General features: G+C 46.8%; 1 protein-coding gene across 1 annotated transcript in view; it reads right to left on the reverse strand.

The window, feature by feature from the left end:
• LOC106651277 (discoidin domain-containing receptor 2-like) overlaps positions 1-27,293 on the reverse strand; it is a 184,430-nt gene that overhangs the window by 22,793 nt on the left and 134,344 nt on the right. The window contains exons 2-3 of the mRNA XM_023459043.1: positions 24,077-24,251; positions 3,161-3,266 (exon numbers count right to left, since the gene is read on the reverse strand). Of these exons, the coding sequence (XP_023314811.1) occupies positions 3,161-3,266; positions 24,077-24,170 (200 nt within the window). The 5' untranslated portion in view covers positions 24,171-24,251. The remainder of the gene's footprint in view (positions 1-3,160; positions 3,267-24,076; positions 24,252-27,293) is intronic.

A 27,293-nucleotide genomic window follows, 5' to 3' on the forward strand; every position in this document is an offset into this window, starting at 1 on the left:
TGGCGAATATGTTATTCGACACCTGTGCCGAGGACGCGATTCAGGTCGACGCCAAAGACGTATACGACAAGACACCGCTGCACTTGGCTGCTGATTACGGCAATGTAAATGTTGTAGAAATACTGCTGAGAAAAGGCGCCGATCCGAACTCGACCGACTGGGAAGGAACGACTCCTCTGCATTTCATCTGCGCGAATGAAGCTGACGATGACTTCGCGGACAAGTTCTTCGACATCTGCGTGGAAGTCGAGAAGAGGGTGTTAATCAACGCACAGGACACTAACGGTGACACACCGCTACACTTGGCTCTCGACAACGGCTTGATCGAGACAGCCCAAATATTGGTGGAAGAAGGCGCGTATCTCTTGTCGACCAATAAAAAAGGAGCGACTCCTCTGCACAATGCCTGCAAAAGTAACGATCCCGACATCGCTCTGACGACAGTGGTGCGGACGTTCTTCGTGAACTTGACCGGAAGGCCGAGCAACATCGACTCTCAGGACGAAAGGGGTTACACGGCGTATCACTTGGCTCTGCGCTACGACCACAAGGATGTGGCCATATTGCTGCTGGAGAGCGGCGCCAACACGACTCGCGCCAACGACGAAGGATTAACTCCTCTGCATACCGTTTGCCAGATATACGATTTCGATGACTTGACAGAGATAGTGTCCTTGATCGACGACATTGAATACGATCTGAATTTCAGGACGAAGGTCACGGCCCGTGACAGTTTGGGCCGTACGGCGCTCGACTCGGTTATCAAAAGATTGTCGTCGAACATTGGTAACAGTCAAATGTCTTATTTCCGTTTTGATACTGAAACATACTTGCCGTATCCGTACGGCGATGAGCAAACTAGCATGAGATGGGAACAAAAGTTGGATGCAACGTGTGACATTCTGACCATAGTCGCATATTTTATGGAAAGAGGATGCCGTTTGAACCGAGGCCAACTCCTGGCGGTCATCGATTTTTTTTATGAATACGCATTGTTCAAGAGATCATCGCGGGAATTTAGAAGACGTTGGTACGACGACCGGGAGTTCGTTAGCAGAGCGAGAAGAATAATGGTAAGCCCGGAGATGTCGCTCAACGACTTGGTCCGTTTGCCACTAGAACAGGCATCGTCGTCGGCAGAAATCGATTACAGTATGCTTAAAAGTGTATATCCATATTTGAATCAATGGCCGAAAGGACCCAGAGACGCTTGCATCTTGCACTTCTGCGAGATAATGTCGTGGAGTTTTTTCCTGGAATCGGCATCGTATTATTTACGGAATTTGATGGAATTTGATGGTAATCAGGTGTCGCACGAGACCTGTTATAGGATCCTCAAACGGCTAGAGATTAGACATTATTATAGAATTTGCTGGGTGGGTGAGAGACATTTACTATAATTGTAATATATATTTGTATATATTTTTGAATGTCTGACGATATTGAATTTTGCAGAATTTTCATATTATTCGTATGAATAAATTTAAAAAAATAATTGAATCCTTGTTTTTTATTTATTTATTTGCGTGTTTTAATCTTGTGAATGTTTTTTTTTGAAAATTCAATGATAGTTAATACAAGCCTCTACCACTAGATGGCCAGTACCTTTATCTGCAAATCCACAAGTGGCAAAGTAGAAATAATTGTATAAGGTCATGCCACGTTTACAATTGATAGTAATTTGACGCATTGTCATAGTTGGCTACTAGAAATATCAATGAACGAGATCATCAATCTCAATCCCGACGAAACGACTAGTATTATTATTTATATAAAAAATAATCTCTCTCTATTGCGCGCAGAGCACCGCGCACAGGTGAAGCACTCGAGGCAAATGAATTTCTCCTATGCGCGCGATGTCAATGACAGATCTTAACTCGATAATGGCGTGTGTGTGTGTTTGTGCTTTGTATGCGAAACGAACGAACGAACGTACGAACGAGCGGGACCGTACTTAACGCGCGCGGCTTATCGAAATTTTAGCTTCTACTGCGCCCGTAGAAATAATATATAATTATGCATTTATATGCGCGCGAGATTACAGATATGCTTTCATACATGGTTCGATAAATGCTTCGTCGCAACAGACGTCGCGCCGTGCGATCGTTCTTATTGTCGTGTGGGGCGCACACTGGCTCGTATATAGTGTGTATACAATGCGTATGCCGTAGACGACGCGGGCCTGCCGACGAAGATCGAGCGAGAGTTTCCGGGTGAAGCGCGATTAGTTGATTGCTGCAAATGCAAATGGGGGTTGGCGAAAGGAGAGATGATTTTCTCGAGAGCTTCTTGTGTTGGAACAAGCTTACACATACATATGAATTCGTATGATGCCTGGTGCTTGTTGAGTAAATGCGCTCGCTTTAACTTCGCTCGCTGCTGCTGCTGCTTATTGTGCTTTTGCAAGGGCGATTAGTTTCTCTCCCTCTCTCTCCGAATAATTTATCTGCGTGCGGCTGGAAATTCTGCTTTCGTAGATTTAATAATTATCGATTTAATGGCGCGCCGACGCTTACGAGGCGTTGCTGCTCTCTAGTGGAGAAAAAAAATTCAACTCTCGATTTTACGGATCATTACCGAGCGGCTAGATCGAGTATAATTTGCATGAAAATGAGGACACACGAGCCGAGGCGTGCGCGCTCCGAGTTCCGAATGTCGCGCGCGAGCTGTATACATTTACAGCACGCGTATACATACAGGTTTGTTGGCGCAATAAAACACGAACAGCAGCAGTGGCAGCGGTAGCAGAAGAAGATATATAAAGCGACGGACATAAGTCAAATGTTTTACACAGCTGTTGATTCAAATGAGTCTAGTCTCGGTGAATTTTTTATTGGATATACACATAAGATTAGCTTAAACGATCGCAAGATGTTGTTGTGTGACTTGTATCCGAAAACAGGCGCACGTTCGATTCATTAACATCCATTTCTTTCGCTTGGCATTTCGCGCGTCTTTTTTATTGTGAATCTTGTTTTTCTTTCGACGTTTTATGATTATTACTGGTGTAAAAATTCGAGAAATCACAGTGCCAGGTGTTCCGATTTTAGAGTTTACGAGATTTTTGTCAAAAATAACCTATACAGTTTACAGTATATTGTCATTGTATCACTGTGTATAAAAAAAGAAAAAAACGGTAAAAATTTGAAACGAACTATACCTTCCATGGTGTGGGCCAACGTTGCCGCTATCAAAGCTCGAAGTGGCATTGATGTCCGTGTCAGGAATAGCTCCCGACTCCATTCCCAATGGAGCGGAACATTGCGCTGCAACAGAGAAAAAAAATATATTCATTAAAAATCGTCGAAGTGTGATGAAAAGCTCGCCAGTTCAAAGCTCGTCCTTATGGATTTTCTCGGCGCGAAAATTGTTATTTCTAGTCTGAAAAATTGAATTACTCAGTACTGCAGTACACGGAGACGTGATCCACATCAATCATCGGTTGCGGTGTAAATATACGATATAAGCAAGTGTGACGATGCAACGCGTCGTGCGGCGTGAATTTCGTCCGTGTATAATCCGGGCGCGCTCGGTCGGACAAAATAATGGCAGCTCACGAGATGATCCTTCAAAACACAGCCGCACACGGAGAAAGAGAGAGAGAGAGAGAGAGAGGGACGTTTATGTATGAGTACACATTATGTAGCGTTCGAATCGGCGATATCAAGAAAATTACTAGCTCTGATTAATGGCGCACGTCTTTTCCTTTCCCGGTGGCGGTGGCGGCACGCGTTTCTTTCTCATATTTTCCTTATGCTCTCGTTCGCTACTACTTGACAGGCCGTTCGTATATATACATTTTTTAACTTCTGCTTTACTACGGCGCTCGCGTCAAAACTTGTTTCACGCATCCGTGAACGCTGGCAAGAAGAAATCCTATACTTTGTTGTACGTATAATACGCGCCTATGGAGAAAAATGTGCTGCGAGCCGCACGAGCTTGAAAAACCGCAGGCGCGCGTAGGAGTAGCAGCTCTCGGGGCGGCTCGTGCCGGTGCCGGGCTTCTCGTTTGATAATGGACGAGTCTTTTGTTTTTCTCGAGCTTGAAAATTATTCAGTCCGCAGCGATATCGTATTATGTGCAAGATCCTCGTGGTATTTCATCCACCGCACGCGTATATACTATATTTGTAATAAAAAGATCCGCGGCTGTACGCGAAAAAATGATAATACACGGGACTCGTCTTTGCGCGCTTATGCGACCGGGTACAAATTTTAAAATTATACGGATCGGTTGAAGTATGCGCGAAGCTCATACGAGTGGCATCGCGCACGCGGCCTTTTTTTTGCACGGGACACGCTTTCGCGCGCAATCTTTGAATTCTCCACTATATAGTTGGGGATCGGCGGAGGAGGTCGAGGAAAAAAATTTCCACAAATTTCATATTATATCCGTGCGGGCGGGTCTCGCATAGTTCGGTTACATTTCCGCATAGACGACGCGCGTAAAGTATTTCCAACCGAAGCTCGTGCGAGCGAGTGCGCCGAGCTTTTCTTCTGCTCTAGCTGCGCGGCACGAATGTTTAGGATAATTTCCATAACAACAACGGTGCGGCTTGAGCTTTATACGCGCGCGCTCGCAATTATATTTAAAAACTCGCCACCGAAGTCTTAATTCTCGCCGGAGCTATATACGTAAGTACGCTGAGCCGCATTACGTACACACACGCGCATTTTCCAGCTGACTATTTAAGCAAATTTTTCACCCGTTTCCTCGACGTCTACACATACGCACACAGATACGTCGAGGGTATATATATGGAACCACCACGAGTGGCAGCGGCGGCTCATGAATTATTCACCTCGGTGGCATATGTATTATACACTTGAAGAAAAAAAAAACGAGCAAAACAAGCAGCGACGCGCGCGTAAGCACACACACAAACACACACATATAGAGACCCGTGCGCAGCGCATGACATATATTATACGTACACGAGAGCGCGCGTATAATGTACGACGTACGACATAGATCGTGTCCAGTGCGCGAAAAAATGTGCATCGATCGAAAAGGCGGCATTTGCAAAAGCCGCACGTTTTATGTATACATTTCTCTACTCTCGATGTCAGCAAGGATCGACGCGCGTGTCTTTCTCCATTTGCTCGGCTCGCGCGCCCGCCGAGTATGTGACTTGGCTCTTCGAGCGCGCGTGAATCTATTTTATATAAAAAATATATAATATACGGGAGTGCACCTATATATAGTGCACCCTATAGGACAAGCCTGTTAGAGTCGAAAGACTTTTCCGAAAAATCGATTCGACTCACCTATTTTCGTTATAGCCAGCGGAGGGCGAGAGGGGGGAAGCAAGAGAAAAGACGTATCCTCCAGCTTGGTGGCGGTGGTGGAACTGTATATAAGGAGAAAACGATGTTCCGTGCCAGGGGTGTGTCAGGTGGAATCGATTTATCGCGTTACATCATCCGATGTTTCTCAGCGAGGCCAAAGAAAAAATAAAAACTGAACGAGGTTACCGGATACGCGAAGTTGTGCAAAAGTGCTCGTGGCACCGAGAGCAGGCTCTGCTGCTGCCTCTGCTGCGGTGACTCGAGTGCAAATGGACGCAGTCGCGACGAGACACAGTATAGAAACGATGACGATGTTTGTAATTCGAAGCGACGCGGCGAATCGTTAATCAGAAGAAAAAAATTCTTCATCTACGAGACTTTTAGCGGATCGTATAAATGAGCAATACTCATATACGCTCAGTATAATCAAAGATAAGCTCGTAAAAGCAGCAGCAGCAGCAGCAGCGCAGCAGCATCGGTGCCTACCGCACCGACCATAAAAACGGTTAAATGTTTTATCGCAAACGCATAAAACACACGCTGTGCATCTCGTGCGAGACTATACACATATACACATACACACAAATCGAACGACTAGGCCATTAATTAAAAGCATTCATCACACGTACACATACGGTCGACGCATAGGCCAATGTTCATATATATAGAAGTGCGAGATGCGGCGCGCATTATTATCTCGCTCTCTCGTATATCACCGCAGCCGACCGCCGAATGTACGAGAAAAATTCCGCAGACCAAATAGAGCCAGGGCCTGTTTTCTTTTTTTTTTCTCTCAGCGCCGCTAGCTCGGAGCTCGACGCGCGAGATACACATGCAAATGTGGCCCAAGGACGGAAGGAAACGCGCGGCGCAATCGCATATACATATAAGTCTCCGGGTTTAGCGTACGAGCGAGAAAAAAGTAGAACGTACAGGGAGAGAGCAGCGGTGCGCGAGTTATCAATTTGACAGCTGACGCGCCGCTCGCGAGAGGAGCAAGAGCAAGAGATAGCGCGCGCTGCGGTAGCGGCATTCAATTTCCCGAGGGCCGAGCTGCGAGAGCTTGCACGCACGACCCAAGAAGCTGCGCAAGCTCGCGCGCGACTCGACTCGACTCGACTGTCACACATAGAGAATTATGGACGAGCAGTAGCGAGCGGCTGAACGTTTCATATAACTTATGCCCTATTCCCGTGCGCTGCGCAGTTACACTGCTGCTTCTGCTGCTGCTGCTGCTACGGCTTCTCTCTCACTCTGGCGCGCTGCACCGAAGCTCCAGCGCTTCCAAGATGTCTATAAATACGCGATCGAAACTAGTAAAACTCGCTGCTCTCTTTGCTCGCTTTTTATCTCTCTCTGCGCGCTCAATTCGAGCTGCAGCCTAGCCACCACTGGTATATACCGTATAGAGCGAGGAGGATCGGAAATAGACCGTACGGGAAGCGGCGCGCGAGATAGATAGAGGAATTAATGCACAGCGGCGGCGGTGGCGGCTGCGGGACGGATTTGCTCATTGTTTTTCGTGTGTTTGCAAGGCCATTAATGTCAAGGTGACTGTACTGCACGTATGCTATCGCTACGCCCGAATCAAGCCTGAATGAGTTGTAAGTGTGTCCGTGTTTCGTCGTCGTCGTCGTCGCAACGTTTAGCCCAAGAGTGCGCATGTATTAATCATAGCACGAGCTGCTGCGCACTGCGGGCCATATTTTCCGAGCTGCGCGCGTCTAGCTCGTCGTGTCGCTCGTATATTTTACTCGGCACTCGGAGTAAAGACTTTTGACGTTCGAGTCCGACCGAGTCGTGTACGTAATGCATTTAATGGAAGGAATATCGCAGCTCTAGATATAGCTAGACAGAAGAGAGCTGGGATACAAAAATCTCGAAAAAACACTTATCGATCAGCGCCCGAAGGGCCACTCCTTTATACACCGACGAGGGCCGGGTGGGTTTTCGGGAGGTGCTACGGATAAATCAGTGCATGGGCGCAATTAGTGGACGCGAGGTCGAGAGATACTCGAGGGTAGTAGTAGCAGCGCCAGCTATACCTAGTAGAAGTAGCTAGTAAATTCTCATCGCGCGCCGAAGATTTAACCTCGGCTCCGATAGCCAGACTCCCACTTCTTTTCTCTTTCTCTCGTCGTTTTAATCTTTTTTCGTTCGCTCAAAAGCTCTAATTTCCACAGTTTCTATTCTCTCTTACGAGCGCGCAGCTATACTATACAGCTTCACGTACACGCGCCAGGGACTGTATATAGCTGATTATTATTAATGATCGACGAGCGCGCTAGCTGCTTTATGCACGTTTCCTTTCTATTATAGAAACAGTTGCGCGCAGTGCGGCCCGACGAGTCGCCGCGCGTCCAAGTATAGCTTAGAGCTTAAGCGCACGTAGCACAAGCCAGAGAGATGCAAATTAATTACCGGCGGAGCGCGTGCGAAGGATTATCCGCTTCTGGCTCGACTGCGGTAAGAGATTCTTGCTCGTTTTCTGCACTTTGCACCGTTGCTCTTCCCGTTTAGCCGAGGCTGCAAAGCAGCTTGTTGTGTTCTGCACCTATATATAGGTATGCTCGATACAAGACAATTTTAATACGTCCAATATCGATCGAGCGCGACTACTCGAATTACCCTCGGCGATGGTCTTTTTCTTTCGTTCTATATGTATTTTGGCTCGTTCTCGATGGAAATTGAGTTGCAACAAACTAGCTCATTACGCAGACGAGGCCCGCTGCGCACATTTTATTAATAATTATTTTTGATTTATACGAGCTGGTTTTTGCCCTTTTCTCGCGACACATACAGCCGAAATCGGTGCTAGATAACTTAAGCACCCTCAAGATCGCATGCGCATATACATGTACAGAGTGAGAGAGAGAGGGCAAAAAGACGATATCAGAGCGGAACAGTAGTGCTGCTGTATATAATAGAGAGAGAGAGAGGGCCGCTAGCAACCCTATAATAACGCCAGTGCACGATATTAAATCATAAATCTTCGGCTCACTTAAGGATTTCCATCATCAACGGCGTGCAACTCTCCTCCGCTGCTCGGAGCTGGCCTCTACTACACGGAGTGCTATAGCGAGCATGATTCTGCACGCCGAGGCAAAATCATTTCCGTTTTCGTGTAATTATTATGCCCGCCTGCGCATATAATACCAGGAAGATCCTGAAATTATTCCTTGTAGTAGTTGCTGCGCTCGTGCGTGTGTACAGTCTCTTTCTCTCACTCTCTCACTCGCTTACTTCGCCGCTACTACCCCTATATAGATATAGCTTAGCCGCGCGAAAAAACAAACTCCGAGAGAGAGAGAGAGAGAGAGAGAGAGAGAGAGAGCAAAGTTTCTCTCGTTCAGTTTGACAAATGACGTTGCTCCTTTAAGTTTTTGCCTCCTCTAGGCAGCTCTCCTCCTCTACGTTGGCGGCGCGTCGGTGGCTCTGGAGCATCTGGGCGCCTGATATAATTGCCGCCAGAGTTACGCGAGTCAACTTTTTTTTTTCATACGTATATATATATGAGCGCGCGCGGAAACACCACTTTGATAAATTATGTCGATTCCAAGTGCTTAGTGTAAACAAGCTGCACTGGCACGACGGCGGGGCTAGTCGTTCTTCCCCCGGCTCGCGCGAGCGATAATGAGGCTCTGCTTCGTAGACGCGTACATAAGCGATGGTCAGCCATCGCGAAAAACCAGTTGCCGGTGCGCGAATGACGAATAATAAATAACCTTGTAATAGGTGATAATCGAACGTATGTACGTATAGGTGAGTTTCCTTTTTTTCCAGCTTCGCGCTCGTAATGTATATATGAATGTGCATACGGAAAAAGCCGGTCCCCGCGCGCGCGCACTAAATGAAAACGCTCTCGGTGTGCATAACGCGCTTAAACGATTTCTGTATAAAGAGCTGCGTGCGCAGCGATCGCAACGACGTTATGAGCGCAAATATTCCGGCGCGACGCTTGCGCGCGTGTGTACAGTTTTATTAATGGCTGTAGAGACAAGATATTAACGTGTCTAGTCGCTTGACTCGCTATACATTATACACGATCGTCAAATGAGTTTATCGAAAAATATTTACACGATTTTTACGTGCGCTCGTAGCGCATAGAAAGTACATTTCCGCGCGCGCTCGATGCAGCGTATAAATTTTCAGCTTTTTTTAGAAAGCGAAATATATATATACGTACTCCGCAAGGCGGGGGTGGTGGTGGTGGCTAAGGCAGGTAGTAGTAGTGTACACGCGGCCGCTCGCGCGATACAAGCCCACACACACGCGCGCGCGCGCAAAAACTTGCGCTCGAAAAAGCATACAGCCTCGACCGAGCTCGCGACAATAATATTTTCATCTCGCAATTTTCCGCTCCACAAGTTTGTGCCACGCAAACGAGTATTATAAATTTTTGTTTGCCAGCGCGCAGTAGACGCGGGTGGCTATATAGCCGAGGTAGGTTGGTAGCCGCCACCGTCGCCGCTGGCTCGTAATGCGTAGTATAGCCTGCGAGTTAGCTGCAGAAGGTTCTTTTCGTGCTTCGTGCACTTTCCATAAAACACACACACACACACACACACACACACACACACACACACACACACACACACAAAGAAGCGAAGAGGGCGAGAGTAAGAGAGGCAACGCCGGGACGGAATAACTCGCCTCGAAAACTGTGTTAGAAGACTTCGGGGGTATATATAAGGTCCAGTAGCTATATGTGAAAAAAGGCAAGCTCGAGTCGGCTGAGGGAGGAAAAGAGAGAGAGAGCTGTACAACATCGAAAACTTTAAAGCGACTTAGTTATGGGACGCAAGGTGGAGTGAAAAAGAGGGAGAGAGGCCAGGCCAAGTTTCTTTTCCTCTCGCGCGTGGCAAACTTTTCCCTATTCTATATACCTGTGCTGCTGCTGCTGCCGGTGGCGTACTACACACTGCTGCCGCGCAGCTCCCCGGGCCTTTATTGATAAAGTGATATTTTCGGTGGCGGTATATATACAGCGGCTTCGGTTGGCAGCATCGAGCGAGCGAGAGAGCCAAAAGTTTCGAGAGAAAGTTGATTAGGAGATGAGCGACTTCCATATACATATATACATCGCTCCCAAAGACGATGATGCATGCGCGGGAGGGTAAAAATGCCCTGTTCTAATTTATTCAATTCGAGTGTCGTTTTGCGCGTCGCGCACCCCTCGCAGAGAGTAAGAGGAGATGAATTTATACATTCCACGGTGCGCGGCTTATTCAGGGGATGACTGTGTTCGCGTTGGAGTTTTCGCGCGCGAGGATTATCGTTAAACGATCGAACAGTCAAAACTTTCAAACTGCTCCATCGTGCAGCGTAAATCATTTTTATAAGCTCTGTACAGCACTGGCGCGATACACTGAAGAATATTCTGCGCGCCTTACGTACGAGAACATGAATATTCGGCCAACATTTTCGTCCCTCTCTCTTGTGAAACGTGACGAAATAATTCGATCCCATCGAATCGAAGCGACAAGTATCATTGACTCCCTAGATTTTGCAACTTTTTAACGAATACCCTCCCGCAAAAGAAAAATAAATGTAGCCCACGGGCTTAAATAAAGCACAACTCATAATGCAGCGACGCATAATCGAGCTTGTGTCGGCTCGCGCGTGTCTTTATACGTACGTGGGTTGGAGGAATTCCGCGTGTGGCAACGTATATAGACACACACACACACATGCACGACCCTTCGGTGGCTGAAAGCTCGCAGACGACGCCCTGGAGGCACACCGCCGGGTGGTAGCTAGCTGCTCTATATAGCATCGTGTGTTTATGAGTAGGGCGGCCGGAAGCATTTTCGTCTCTTTAAAGACGAATAAACATAGACGCGAAGCGCGCCGCACGCTGAGCAGCAGCAGCGGTGGAGAAAAGAGCTGTAGTGTATATAGCGGGCGCGCGCGCCAACATGAATGAAAGGAGACGAGAATTTTAGACATTACTGGCACGCCCGCTATTTTCAAAAGGATTAAAAGGGACACACGCACACGCACACACTGCCAAAGGAATTTGACGGTTGATTTTTTAATTAAAATTCGACGAGCTGCTGCACTATACTATTTCGCCGCGATGCCGACATACTTTCGGGCATTTTTAAGCCGTGGCCGCTTGTATGCGCACGAGTAAATACGCCCTCCACCCAACCCGCGCCGCGCGCACGAACGCAACAATGAATATAAAGTTTAAAGACAAACAAAGCTCGAAAAATCAATACGAAAAGAAGATCAACATAGTGCGCGAAACTCGACCCTAAACCTCAAAGTAGAAACTACTACAAGCTAAAGCCCAGCTACAGTTGGCTGCAGCAGCTCTCTCGGGCGCGCTGGATCGTCCGTTTTGCTCCTCTCCTCCGCACCGCGCGCTTTCCGCGCGCCCAGCTCTCTAAATGGTCAGTCCGATGACGCTGGGAAATGTACTTTAATTCCACGTATACACAGCGAAAGCACGTGCCCGACAGAGAGGCGCCTCTGTATACAATATACGCTGTGTTCCACGCGTATACGCGGAAGTGCTCCGGCGAAGAGAGGATAAAATAGGAATGATTGGGCTCAGCCCCCTCTGCTGTTGCTGCTATACTACCCCTTTTTTGACACACAGACGCGCGTGTCGGTCTTTAAGGTTGTTTCATAACATATTATACGTATAGCCGTGTACGGTGTATACGTTGCAGAACCTACGACGACGAGGCAACAGCGGCAGTAGCAGCGATAGCCGAAGCGGAGGTATAGGCAGTCATCGGCAACCCTATTGTTTTCTCTCAATACCCATGGAAATTGTCAATTATTGCTTGATTGCCTTAGCCCGAGCGCAGCTGTCAATTACATGCACGGCGTATAAACTCGGCTCGGCGAAAGAGAGAGAGAGAGAGTTTAACGCACAGGCGTTACTCGGTTATTTCACATGCTGCAAAAGTGTTGATTTGACAATTCAGTTATACCTTGTATATACCTCTCTATTTCGCGCGTTGAGCTGCTATATACCTTCCTCGAAGCAGTAATCGAACCTTTTTTTTGCCTCAACGACAAATAACGAAAAAAAAAAAAAAAAAAAAAACACGTTTCGGTAGACGATTAAAACTGCAGTTGGATAGAAAATTTATAACTCGCTTAATTGCACGGTGTAAATAACCCAGTGTATATCTTTGAGTTTTCATTAAAAAAGTATTTCAACAAAACTTGCCCCGAACCATCGCGACGATGCACGTCTATACTTCGAAAGTCTTTTCTTCTTTTTTAACGATCGCGAAATTGGATTTATGAAAACAAACGAAATCCGATCGAAAGCGACAGGGCCAGGCCCGCCTGGGCGCGCGAGCATCGAGACACGAAAAAAAAAAAAAAAAAAACGACAACAACAGCTCGTGACTGTAGCGCGCGAGGAGCTTTTTCCTTCGTTTTTATTTTACCCCCTTACTTGTCATCCGGAAGAAAGAGACATCGACGCGCCGGGCGAAAATCGAGCTGGCGTTATTGCACTTTTCGCGCTCGCTCTCGTACGCGTATAGACAGAGAGACACGAGGTATGAGGGATCGAAGGAAGCCCCGTATACAGCCCGAACACGTTACTTTGACTTTGTACGAAAGCGATTGATGGATGTCAAGTGCAGCACTTAACCTTAGCGCGACGTTTATAAGCGAGCGCGCGCCGCGTATATAATGGATATCTACACGTACACATAACGTTTGTCGGCGTTGCCAGCATATAGCTCATAATAAATTTTTATAATAATTGTAATTTTCTTTGCCACTTGCGAGTTTATAATACGCCATCTGTTGATGGAATGGAAAAGCTCATAATCAAATATGACGCATCTTTGATAAGGATAAATCTCGTTACAATACTAAATGAACTGTTACATTTTCTTACAAAAATGTAAGGATCATTATTATAATCAATACGCAGCTGTGTAAGATCAGTCGTTGTAAGTAAAGCTTCGACTGAACTGTCAAAAATCCAAGAATTTAGCTTCGTGCTTAGCGGCCTGCAGCGCGCGGGGATCGGTACATCCATAAATTTCGAAACGAATGGATACACGGCGTAAAAGGGAAAAAAGGCTCGCGCGAATGAGTAATGAGCCCATATAGCCGGGCGATAAATCGCCACCGTGAATTGCGAGTAGATGAGTTTGTTCAGAGGATTTTTCTGCTCCCCGCTCATATATATATAAGCCGAGGTGTGTATATATAACAGCTCATAGCGATCGCGTGAGCCGGCGCGAAAAGCGAGTTAATCGAAGTGACGAATGGCTATAAGCAAGGAAAACGTGTTTGCTAGATTAATTACCCCGATCCTTTAAATCACGGATGAATTTCAAATGGCCATCTGCTGCTACCGCGGCCGTAATGATATTAACTCGCTGTCTCTGCAGCTCGATCAGTCCCTCGCACACGATCGCCGTCTTTTTTTCGATCGCTGCAGCGGCATAAATAGCCGTTTGCTCAAGCAGCAGCAGCAGCAGCACCAGCAACGGCAGAGATCATTACTGAATCATTGCAGCGACTTTGGCGCGATAATAATCCATCACTGCTGCGTATTCGTGTGTACGTACGTATGTGTGTATAAGCTGAGAGTAATCTACGCCAAGTGAAGCACACGAGGCAAAGACTCGTTGTTTTTTGCTTAATCAAATTTCCCACATGCTACACTGCTGGACTGCGGCCGGCACGGGGTTATATCGCTCGCTGGGCTCGCGTTGGATATTAAAGTCGATGCTGTGTAGCGAATTGCACGCGCGCGCACACACACACGTTTATGTAGCGACTATATACACGGTAGCTCTCAAGCTCGTCACGGCCCATTAAGCTCGAGCTATACACACGTTCACACACACGCGCGCACATACATATGCGAGCCCTCGCCGTAATACTCGCGCGCGTATACCGCCGACGCCGCTCTCATTTTCCAATTATGCGGCCGAGCGACCCTCCCTCCCGTTCCCTCGTACGCACACACACCTATGGAATTATCGTCTCGTTCCTCGATGTTTCACGCACAAGCATACGCACATATATAGGGTAGGCCTTCGCTCTAGCGCTTATTGTAATACGCGCTCATACAAACGCACGCATATACGACCAAGCGCTGCTGCTGTATCGGCGTATTAACATAACGACATTGCCCGAAGATTAACAGGCTGTACTTTATACGCGCTTGTGTGCGCGCGATATATATAAATGTAACAGTATCCACGACCTGTTGTCCGTTGCATCAACTGTCCGTACCGCCTATATGGTATATAATTGCGAGTACAATATGACCCGGGCGCATAATTGCGCGTGTACACCCCACACGACCGCTCGCGCGCTAAAACATTTGTTTATTTGTAGACGGATGGGCCGCGCTCGCTATTCCACGCTTTCAATCAATTTCTATACGATCGGTGTATAATTGAGTCTCTCTCTCTCTCGCTGGGCGCGCGCGCGAGCAGCTGCTTTTCGATCGAGCTTTATGTGTGTGCGCGCGCGCGCGTACTCACACACGCGAGCGCAATTAATTAAGTCGCCGCGCGGGGAGGATAAAAAAAAAGTGACTTGACACCTTGGCTCGATAAAGGAATGCTAATAACTATCCTCTTATCTTTAAAAAGTATTATATGCGTGTGTTATTTATATATCGCTGCGGTCCGAACTCGCTCGCTCGCTCGTGAGTGGCTTTTGAATTTAAATGAAAATTACGGGTTTTCGTATAATTTGCAGCTTCGATGTGTATGTGTGTACGTGTACTCGTGCACTGGCGCACACGTACAGCGTACAACGTACGTATACATGCGCGCGAAGGGAAGGGAAAATGTTGAGGCAAAAACGAAATTCATCAGAGCACACGGCTCGACCTACGTATGTACGCGAGCAATATAATCGAAAGCAAAAAATTAAAGTGGGTGTTAAGAGAGCCAATTATAAAATGTTATTGATGGACGTGTACATAAACGAATTATTCATTGAAAAATTTTCTGCTTCTCTCTCTCTCTGTGCAGCTGTATAGCCCGGCCTCTACGTGAATTCTTCAATCTTCCTCGGTATAATGATCTTCTCTCTCCACCGTACTCGGCAACGAGCACACGGTCCGCGTGATTGATATGCTTATTTGCCCATATTTGATATTATAATTTTCAACTCGCGAAATTCATGTTATATCTACGATCACGTACGCGCCGACTGCAATCAATTCGGCTACTAATTATTGCGCAGGTTTGGTGCTCTGCAATGGTTGTTGTTTTGCGTGACTCAACGCGGCTGGGCGCGACATGCGCATTATTTTTTCGATATTTTCTTATCTGCGCGGCAAAAATTCGGAACTCACTGGTATACGTGTCGGTGGAGCTTCGAGTTCATTTTAATTAAATTATGTTAATTCGAAACGTATTATGCGTGCGCACTCGTGAGTAATTAGCATAGCACGCGCTCCGTCGTACATCAAATGTGACATTTTTCGTTGCGTAAAATACCCTTTTCCGCAGCTATGCACGATGCAACGGCAGCAGCGGAGTTAATGCACGTTCCTTGTCGGCGAAATCTTGGTATTATTTTTGAAAATTAGCTTCATTGAAAATACACGAAAATACGCTTACACGCGCATTTCAGTTGCTGCCGTTGCTGCTCCCAGGAATTGCTTCACTCGCAACCCACGCTGCACTACCAGCTCTGTACCAGCGGTACAGTGGAAGGAGCTCAGCTGCGGCCGAAAACGACCGGCGGGGTGTAGGCGACTCCGTGTATAGGTATATATAAGTATACCTACTTCCACAAGAGAACGCGACGATGAGGACGAAGGACAAGGCGAAGTCAAACGCAAGATCAAAGGGACTAATTGACATTGGGAAAGTAACAGAGGCGAATTCACCGGGCGAAGAATTTGCGGTTTGAATTTATCGCCAGGCGAATTTAGACAGACCCCCAACCTACCGACTTACACGAGTACAGAGTACTATATGCGCGTTTGTCTGCCCGATGTGGGAGGGGGAAAAAAGTGAGATTATGTTTATGTAGAATAGTTTTGTACAATACTCGGGTTATTTTTTGCGAGACAGAAACTGGGTACCCGTCTCATTATACAATAAACCTCGGAATCATCATGAATATATATAGTGATCGAAGTTTTGCCACTTGCGAGCTTACAATACTCCCTCTGTTGGCGGAATCAAAAAGCTCGTAAGCAAATATGAAACCTACGATGACACCAAGTATTGCTACAATATAAAAGCGAAATCCGTCTGAGTTTTCTAAATATAACGAGACTCGACTCGGCGCGCGTTATTATCTCGTTATCGCGCGCGATAGAGCGTGGCACTGAAATTATGAATTGCAATGACTCGACTCGAATTCAAGTACACAATAATCCGACTTCCCCCGTCAATGGTTTAATTACCGTTAAATTTTCCTTTTCCCCCGTCGTTCGTAGGCGCAGTTACGTATAAGCGCGTACGCAGCTTGTTTACAATTGCGCGCAGAAATAGTTAACGCACATACTAGTCGCAACTAAGTTTGCTCTGGCATATGTATTGCGTATACGGAGGTCGCAAGCACCCCACGCACATTGTATATAGGTATATATGTATAACGTCTAACGCATCGCTCCGCAGCTCAATTGAGATAGACGGAAGCTCGCCAGATATATATACGTACAAATCAGCAAAAAAGTTCAAAACAATGGGCGAGCAGTCGGTTTATATATGCATACATACCCATACACATGGTCGACGAAATTTCGCCGACAGGGCAGAATTCACTCTTCCTCTTACTCTTGGCGGGCGTTGCACACAGGACGAGCGAGAAGTGAGAGAGAATAGCAGCAGTAGCAGTAGTAGTGTAATCGTAGCACGAAATTAATTCTAATGGAAAGAGGTGTACGGCGCAAAGCCCTGCACGTATACATGGTCTCTACGCGTGTATATACGCGCACACACGGAAATGCTGACGCATCGTTTGGTGCGTATGCTAGTATAGTGCGCCGGTATACAGTGCGAATGTGCATGGCAGTACTACCTGATGTTTCGGGAAACTGTCGTGCATACTTGTGTGTGTGTGTGAGTGTGTATGCTACGAATGTACACGCGTTGCAGAGGCCAAGAGAGAGAGAGAGAGAGAGAGAGAGAAACAACCGATTATTCCGCTGCTTCTGTATATATACACCAGCAAAGCAGAGCTAGTAAGTGTGCAGTGTACGTGTGTGTGTGGGGGAGGGGGGAGCGTTTCGTTGCATATGTCACGCCAACACGAGCTCTCGCAAGCTCGCTTAAAGTTATATATACACGGTATAATGTATATACCTGATTCGCAGCCGGATAAATGGTTATAGCTGTGTTATCATTATACAGTTCTGACTCTGACAGAGAGAGAGAGAACTCTCTCTCTCTATATATATGTGTGGCAAATAATGCGAACCGGAGGGGCTGAAGCTGTAACTAGTTTTGTTATTCTAGCAGTCGAGCAGTTAACGTTTTCTCATTTTCCATGTTTATTCTATATAAAATACATTACGATCGGAATGGCACGAGGTGTGCATTGGCCTCCATCTGCACATTTATATTTTGCCCTACATCCCAACTTAATGTATTACATTTCGACGAGTTATTAACGTCGACGAGCTCGTGTACATAGAAATGTTCCGTCATTCTTTATGCACCCGCAATTGATTTATCGACGCAATTTTTCGACGAAAGGCCAATCGACGATTCGCGAAATATTACACGCGCATAAATCGAAATACGGTATATAGCTCGCTCCATCCGTCGCAGCTCCGAAACTTTTCAGCTGTTGCGCTTTATTGCATCAATTTGAATATCGAAGTTATAATTACGCTCGCAGTTCCCCGCTTGCGCGCGCATAATATAATGGCGATTCATGCTCGAGCTCGCACCGCTAATCCATACAGCCCATCTTTGTCGCCTATGGAAACGCGTGTGCTGCGCCTGCTGCCGTATATATACGCAACCGCAGGTCTTTGCTCTATGTACTATGCGCTACCTGAAAACAAGACCACGAACCCGGCGGCGACGATGGTAGTTATGGACGCCTCCCGGCAACACCGCAGCAAAGCGTGTCTCCTCTCCTCCTCCCCCACGCGCCGCGGCTGCTTGGAATTCATCTTTTCCGCGTGGCTCAAACTGACGCTTTAGCTATGCGCTGCGAGTAGTATGTACGCGTGTGCATTTACACGGGTCTAGTTTTCAGAGACGATCGACGACTTTTCAAAAGTCGTTTCGTTTCTTGCGTTGCGTTGCTTGATTTTCTGCAGTGCCGCACCGATGATTTATTGAAACGATCGAATCTTTGGCTCCGATCGCTGCTTTGCCGCGCGAGATCGTCAAAGATAACGAATAATTGAATGGCGCAAAAATCGCCGCTAACGATCGCGACTTATCTTATACATATCGACTCGAGCAGTACTCGCGACTGCATCGATACTTATCGAAATGTGAAACACACGCCAACGTAATTCTGAGGATAATTTATTCTATATTGCTAAATATAATATAGAATATGTCGTCAAAGTGAAATCATATGCGTACACGTCAACTGTATGTATACGTATTTTTCACGCTGACCAGCCACAGCGTAAGAAAAAGAAAAGTTGAAGCTTCAAGTACCTCATTCATTGCTATTGATACGAAGCTCACGCGCGTGTGGGGCTTATCTGCTCTAACGATATTTGTACAAGTGCGTGAGTAATATATGCGTCGTAAGAAAATCTCTTCACACTCGAGTCATTCATATTGGACATTTTTTGCCGACTATATGTGCACGCATACGCACACACACACATGAGGATCATCATAAATAACTCGAAGAACGAAGCTTTTTTACTGCGTGTATGGTCGCGCGGAGATATTTTTCGCAAGCAGAAAAAAAAGGCAGGGTTCTGTTTTTGAATGATTTTTCAACGACGCTTAATGTTTACACAAAACCCGTCGGTCGAGGAGTAACAAATTCGGACGATTGCTCCGCGCGCACACTTGTACACATTCGCGGTTTCCATCGTAAATTCGAACAAAAATATTGCCTTAATCCGAATAATCCTCGAGGGAAAGTTCGCCGCGCGACGTACGTATTCGAGCGATAAACTCGAGAACGACGACGACGCGCCTGCATTACGTGCAGCTGCATCAATCCGCGAGTCGTTGAAGCCAAAAAAAAAAAAATTCGTTATCGAGCACTCGAATTGCGCTCGTATAACGACGCGAGAGACTCCGGGAAATTTCATCGGCGAAAGAAAGCTTCATTCATCGGGATGCGCGGTGAGCAACAGTTTTTGAAATTCTATATGTATAATCTCTCTCTCTCGACCTTTTCATACAATGCAAAAAAATGTCTATCTTCTTTCACTCGCGATTTAATTCAAATTTCTCCCGCAAGTACAAAGGCCATTGAGAGAGATCTGAAATCTCGGTGCTGCGCTTTTCACCCCGTCGCGCTCGGAAAAGGATTCTTTGCCGCAAGAGCGAAGTAATGGCTCGCGCGCGCGGGCGCACTTTGCACATTTTTCTCTCTTTCTCTCTCGTGCGCCATTCAAAGTCGGATCTAGGTCAATAAGTCTGTTATAAAACTCTATCGCTATCTATACATCCTACTTTTCTCGCACAAATCCAGCGGCGTTTCATTTCTCATCTCTGCCACCCGTTCGTCGTACATTATTGCATATCCCCCGCACTCGAGGGATCAAGTGCCGCGATAAAAAAAAAGCTGCTCGGTCAGCTCCGCGCGCGACACTCGTTTTGGATTAGACGGCGGCGGCAGTGGTGTGGCGTCGGGCGCGCCAAAACCAGCTGAATCGAGACGACGATGAGAATTAATTCGCTTTATACAGAGTGGAAGCGCACACATGTACATTCGTTGCTCGCACGAAGAATTTCCGGGAATGTCGAACATTCGAGAGGAAAAAGAGGCTTAATTCTGACCCGTGTATATAAGCGAACAGAATTTCTGCTGCGGTTCCTTTTATTTCAAATTCAGCTGCGCCGCTGCTGCTGCTGCTGCTGCTGCTCTCGTGCACACACGCCTGCAGCTTCGCGCGCGACTGTACATATTTTATCACAAAGAAGCTCGGGCAGCAGCGATGACTTTTGCTTGATTTTCAATTTGCCCGCAGCGCGTGACTCAGAATATTGTAATTGCCTTTTTTTTTAGTGCCTCAGTGTTAAATTAATCTTTCCGGCTTTGTTTTTTCATCTTCTTTGCGCAAAGACGCGCAATGCCTTTTCTGCGGGGAAAAATCTGTCGAGAAATAAACTTCGTTCATAGGTCACTAATTAAAATCTCGCGAAATCCGTCTATGGACCATTAGCATCGAAAACAATAAAGCCTACTTAAGACTGGCGCGTTGATCGCGACTTGAGGGGATGCCGCGCGAAGAATCATCGCCCTCAAATCCGAAAGCTCGCGCACTCAACTATATACTCTGTGAGGGCATGTATAATTCGCCGCTTCGAGAGTTACTCTCATTCCGAAAAAAGCTCTACACTCTCGTCCGACCCAAGTTGAGTAGAAAAGTAAAAAAAAAAGAACAAGCAACTGAAAAAATAAGGTCGGAAAATAAAGAAACGCACGTACGTATGCACATCATAAAATTTATGCCAGAAAAGGAAAAATATATACAGCACACAGTCAGGCGGGCGGTCGGGCGCGCGGGGGCGAGGCAGCGCCGCGCAGAGAGAAGATTTACACAGCGAGCGGCGGCATGGGAGCTCGCTGCAATATCGTTGGCCTCTCTTATAATACATGACTACCTTTTTCGCGCGAGCGCATACGTATATACGTTTTTTTTTCTACCTACCAGAGCCGAGGCTTTTGTCTCTCTCTCGCTTTCGTGTACAATATTTACGGATAACAGACGTAAGCTGCGCGCACTGAATAATCGAAAACTATGCAGCGCTGCGTGTGTATGTGTGTGTGTGTGTACGTCGCTCGGTGCGTACGAGTGTGGTTTATTTAAATTTGACTAATTCATAACCGAGAGGCTCTCCGTTCGCAGAGGAGCTTTATTTGCTCAACTTTTGCGGATTTATTCTCTCTCTTTCTGTATTCGCGCGCGTCGGCTCAGCTGTTTTACGCGCAGCGCGCCTAGCACCTGATTTACGGACGAGCGATAACTTTTGAATTTTCCCATCAATAACGAAGGTAAATGTAATATTTTCCCCCGTTTTCAAAGTCGGTAAAAAAGTCGGCACATTATGCAGATAGACTCGTCTTTCTCGGCGTTGGCTGCTTTAGCGCACTTTTATATACACACTGTACTGCAGCAGCAGCAGCAGCAGTTGAAACCTCAACGAGACAACTTGAGATTTTATATATATACGAGATACTTTGCAAGTCAACCAGGGATACGTATATATCTTCTCTCTCTCTGTTTACCTGGGCGCTTTTCGGGCTGTAGTAAGTAGAATCAATGGGCCGGAAAGGAAAGGAAGAAGTAGCGCGGCGCGCACAGCCTGCCCCGTAGTTTTAACGCCCCAACGTCTTGGCGCCCGCCGCGCGTAGGTATACATACTTGCACACACACACACATATATCTATAGCTCGCACATGTTAAGAAGAGGGTTGCCGTGGAGGCGCTTCTTCCTCGTGCTTCTTCGAGAGCTTCCGAGGCAGTGCTGCGCTACGATTATCCCTCATGAGCGCGAGGGCGGAAAAGTTATGGCTGTTTGGTCTGCGTGACTCACGGCAATTAAACGTGTGCGCGCGGCGGCGGCGGCAGCGAAGCAGAAGGAGAAGCTAGAAGAACGAGAGAGAGAGAGAGCAAAGTCTCACGGGAAATTTACATCGAGTGATATTGCCAAGGTGGAGCATGAACGTACGGTGCAGCAGCGCGAGGATTTTTCTTCTTCCTTCGAATGCTTATAAATCGACTATTATCCATTTTTTATCGGCCCTCGTGCACACACCCGTCCGTCCGTCCGTATGCTGCTTGGGCGTTTTTGCACGCCGCCTCCGACGTGTTTTAGAACGTGTAACGTCGTTAATCGACGCGAATCTCGCGCTTGCATAAAAATTCGAGCACAAGAAGCGAGAGAGAGAAGAGAAAGAAAAAAGAATTACGAGCCTCCTAACTGGCATGGCCCAAGGCGATCTATATATTTCAACAAATTCCAAAACGACGCGCGAACCTCGAGAAACTCGGCTCTTCTTCTGCGGCTCTAACGTGTGATAATCTGTTGCGGCTCCGTGGTTACACGAGTATGTGTGCTGCTCGGTTATAATGTGCATAGTTATATGTGTACGACGCGCAGCTGCGGTCGCGTCATGATATAACGAGCTACGAGATATTCGAAAAAAAGTGCCCAAAGTATCGGGATAATGATTGTGGGCCCCGAGGGGCCCTACTACTAGCCGGGAGAGTATACTTAAATAATACATACGAATACGTATGAGTCGGGGCGAGCGCAAATCGATCATCGTGACGCGAGCGCGTAAGATCGCGCGCAGATGTTGCCCGAGAAGCAGATCTCTGTGATTTCTAAGAAAGAAGGGCAAAAAAAAAAGGTTCATGCCTACATACTGCGATGCACATGGGGGTATAATATAATATCGCGCACATTTATACAGAGAACATCGTCGGCGTCTGTTATCGAGTGTTTATCTCGGTCTCGCATCTTCAGTCGCACATGTATATATAGGAAGGACGAGACGAGGGACTTTTCGAGCTCGAATAGTCCAGCAGCGGCAGAAGGAGGATAATTCGACGCTGGAGGTACATTTAATATATACGACGGCGCACGACCGCGACTCTACTTGTTCGCGAGCCAAGGATACATAAGTATGATTATTTTCTCCTACATTATATATATGCCCGATCTTTCGGACTTAATCCCATTTTTACACGAACGAAGCGAGCAGCGCTGATGCGATGCACGCGGGCGACGATAACATTTCTGACGTCTCGATAAATAATCTACTCCGGGTAGTTGCAGGCACATTATGTATACGTACGCGCGCGGCGCTGAATCATTTTATAAATACACGTTATGAATCGCATTACACGATGTACGTATAAAAGAGTATAAGTACACACAGACGACGACGAGGGACGACAAGAGAAGAAACGGCAGAGGATAATAAAAGCACGCGAAGCGCGTCAACTTGTTTGTCTCTCTCTCTCTCGCTGTAGAAAGGGAATTTTCATGGCGGTCGTCGAGCCGCGGCGTCAAAAAGCCATTTAGCTTTATGAAAATGGCTAAATGATTATCCGCGCGCGAGCGCTGTCGAGGTTTGTATACGAGCGCGCGCGCGGGGGCCCTATTACACCGACATCCATCAATCCGACCCGCATATAATACCGTACACACGAATACGTGTAAAAGGCTAATTTAGATTCAATTCGCAAAATGCGATTCGCATTAACGTCACGCGAAAGAGCTTGGACTGTGTATAGAAAGCTTATTCATATTATACACACACACAAGTATACGCGTAAAAACACGCGAGCTACATATCGTTCTAAGCGCATTCGCAAAAGTAATAATCCTCTCTGTATACAAGCTCGCTGTATAGAAATTCACTTTGGTATATATGTAGCGTGATACGAATCGGAGCTCCGCAATAGGAGCTGTATATTTCTTTCTCTTACTGCGTGGCGTGATTTTCATAATTCTCCGCGTAATATATGTGAAATACATATCCGAGCATATAGCTCTGGCGGTAATTGGGTGTCAGTCCGTGACAGGTATAAGACACAAGCCGAGCGCGCGCGAAAAAAAGATAGGTGGAGCTGAGTTGGCTAAACCTCTAATGAGGTATGTATACATGCGCGCTGGATTCGTGTATGATAGATATAATAAATACTTACAGAGATCGACGGCATCGGAGCGTCTCAGCTGCGACGCGAAGACGACGATGCAGAGGACGAGAAAAAGTTGCGGCCTCCTCGGCAGGTAGTCCATAGCTGCTGCGGCTGCGACGCTGCTTCTATTTGTACAGTAGTAGCGGAGATCATCCACCGATGACGATTACTCTCATAACCGCTGTGAAAAAAAAAAGAAAGAAACGTCGGATTAGTATAAATTATGCATCGATGCCGTTTTAATACGTGTGGCTGATCGATTGAATTAAAGTATAGCAATAAAAAAGCAAATAAGGAGGAGGAGGAGGAGCGCGAAAAAGTTACAACTAGTCATTTCACCTGCCATATGTTTATAAGCGAGGGAATTCTCGTTACGGCCGCTCGGGAATCGCAGTAAATGCAGCGAGCACAAGTTAACTCTTTATGCTCGGCGCGCGTCTCTTCGCTTCTATATACCTCGACCGTCTTTCTGCGTACGATATACCGCGCGAACACGGGTAAATGGGGCGCACAAAAGTCCGATAGATACGCACCATGTAACGTCGCAGCAGCGCGAGTTCGAAATTCGACTTTCTTCTTTCTACTAGCTACTACTACGCTCCGATCCGTGTGTAGCGATACAAGAAACGCGTACGTACGTACGTACGAGTAGCGTACGTTATATACAGTGGGGTGCATTCACCGTCGCCGCCGTCGCCGCCGCGTGGAGGCCATTACGCGTCATTATCGAGATTAAGATCGGAAAGGGTTCGTTCTCGTCGAGCGCTGGAATTCAACGGACTGTATTTTTGCTGGCTTTTTTTTCTTTCTCTCTCTCTCTCTCTTCTACTCTCTTTCTCATCGTGCCGTTCGATCGGCAGAGGGTGGCTGCTGCTGCTACGTGTACTACGTATATGTCGCTCGTGTGTTCGCGAGACTGTTCTTGGCATCGTTCTTTGTTTCGCATTTAAACGTGGTATATAGCGGCGGTAGCCCCGGCTACACCATTATATATATTCGCTGCGATTAGTCGAGGTCTGGCCGTCGTCGCCACCGCCGCCGTATACGTACCGTCGATCGCTTGATTTGCTTAATGGACTGGACGAAAAAGATGTGCCGGTAGAATGTACTCTCTGATTGAGATAAATTTTCGAATTAATTCGATGATATCTCGCGTGGCTTGGCATCGCGCGCAGCGGGTTGATACCGCTACTGTGCGCCGCTCGTTCAAAATGTAATTTAGAACAAATTGAGAAAGAGTACGAGAAATTCCCTTTCCTTCCTTCTTTCTTTTTTTTTCAAGGAAAATATCCCACAGTCGGTCTCGAGCTGTGCACGGCACACCGAGCTCGAGCCCGAGTATAAAATAACTATATAAGTAGTATCTCGAGGAAAAGTTGAAACGATAATGAAAAAAAAGAAAAAAAAGGGAAGAAAGAAGTTAGCCAATGGCAAGGAGAAGAAGAAAAAAAAAGGACTGCCGGGAGGAAGATATGAAATAAAAATACGTGCGAGACAGCAGTTTTCAACTAATTAACAGGCGCACAGCCACGGCTTTGACTAGCTAGCACAAATACGCTTTCTTATTGCGATGCTTATCCGACTACTACTCTCTGCTCGACTGCTGCTGTTGCTACTGCTGCTGCTGCTGCTGCCGCTTCTGCCGCTGCTTCTGCGGTCGGTGCATGGGAACCTGCTGGGCTAATTCAACTCTTGGTATTATATCCTAGGAACAAGAGCTGCGCCGGGCCCCCACGATTCTCATTATTTCGCATTTCCATCTGCGAGAAAACTGTTTTTATACTCTCTCTCTCTCTCTCTCTCTCTCTCTCTGGAGGTCGAATGAATGCGCCGCGGCGCGCGCGAGGGCTATAGCTACAGCTATAGCTGAAGCTCTCCTTCCGTGCACCGTTGCTGTGCTTTTTACATTTTTTTTCCTTCATTTCGACGTCGAGCTAATTATATATATGTGTATTATATTGTTGTTTTTATCCATGCCAATCCACCTAGTGCACACAAATTGTTTGTTGGATGTAGCACACGCGCGTCCGTAATTTCGACGATAAATTTCAAATCATAAATGTAGAATGGCTCCGCGGCTAAATTGAAGATCTCTCGCGTACACTCTTACGCTCGACTTTTCTCGCAAAATTAACTCGTTCGTCGGAGCCTTTGCGGCTGCTGCTGCTGCTGCTGGCCGCGAGACCGCAACGATAAATCACTGCACTTTTCATGTATGGCATGATTTACGTAATTGGTTCGCTCGCGCGGCGCGGCAGACAATACTCTCGCTCGCTCGCGCGCGAAAGGAAAAACAAAAGGATCATAAAGAGTCGCTAAAATTAAAATAGAATTTCGTAATTTTACTATTTTCCTCGTCGTCGTCGTTGCCGTCGTCGGCGCACACGCACACGCTCGCATTCGAGTAGCCAATATATCTCTCTTCGCTAAACTGTACGCCTTCCAGAAGAAGATATACGTAAGAGTAAAAAACGAAGAAGCAGCGCAGTGGTAGTGCGCGCGAGGCGTCGCACAATGAGGCTGCGAACTGTGAGATATCTGTCGTCGCGATCGTAAAGCGATCCTCGAGCAGCGCTGGGCCTTTATAATGTAAATTAAAAGATCGCGGCTTATTTCTTCGAATGCACCGCGTATACTGCAATTTCCATGGGGACATATAACGTAGCACTGACTCGCGAGCTTGGCAGATAAGGAGAAAATGAGAGTGTCAAGGCTGCATTATGGGTGTATATAGGTTCGATGCACACACACACTCAGAGAAAGTCGTTATACGATGCGTGTGCGCGATCGTTGTTTTGCCCGAACTTTTTGCCTCCAAGATAAAAGCACTTGCTCGTTAGCCATTTTATAAGGTGGTACCTGATTTATGCGAGGCGCGCAGAAATAATGTACCTTTTTAAGCCTTTTTTAGCGCGCTGAATCGAGCTGCTCTCCGCAACGATCTCTCCAAGGAGTATATATAATACCCGATACGAACGGCGAATCGAGTACGCCTGGGCCATTGTTTTTGTTTGATTTACTCGAGTAACGAGGTTTTATTATTGTTTTAAAAAACGATTCGGGTTCTCTCTCTTTCTCCTTCTCAAGCTCTGCACACGCGTATGCATGACTGCCGGTGTGCGATAAAACCATCGCGCACCCCTATTTTGCCCCGCTCCGACATCGGCACAATCAATCTTATTCCCCCGGAAAAAAGGAAAATTTCTTTGCTCTCTGTGGTATG

Source organism: Trichogramma pretiosum, unplaced genomic scaffold (assembly GCF_000599845.2).
Source record: "Trichogramma pretiosum strain Unisexual culture from Peru unplaced genomic scaffold, Tpre_2.0 scaffold53, whole genome shotgun sequence".
Lineage (NCBI taxonomy): Eukaryota > Metazoa > Arthropoda > Insecta > Hymenoptera > Trichogrammatidae > Trichogramma > Trichogramma pretiosum.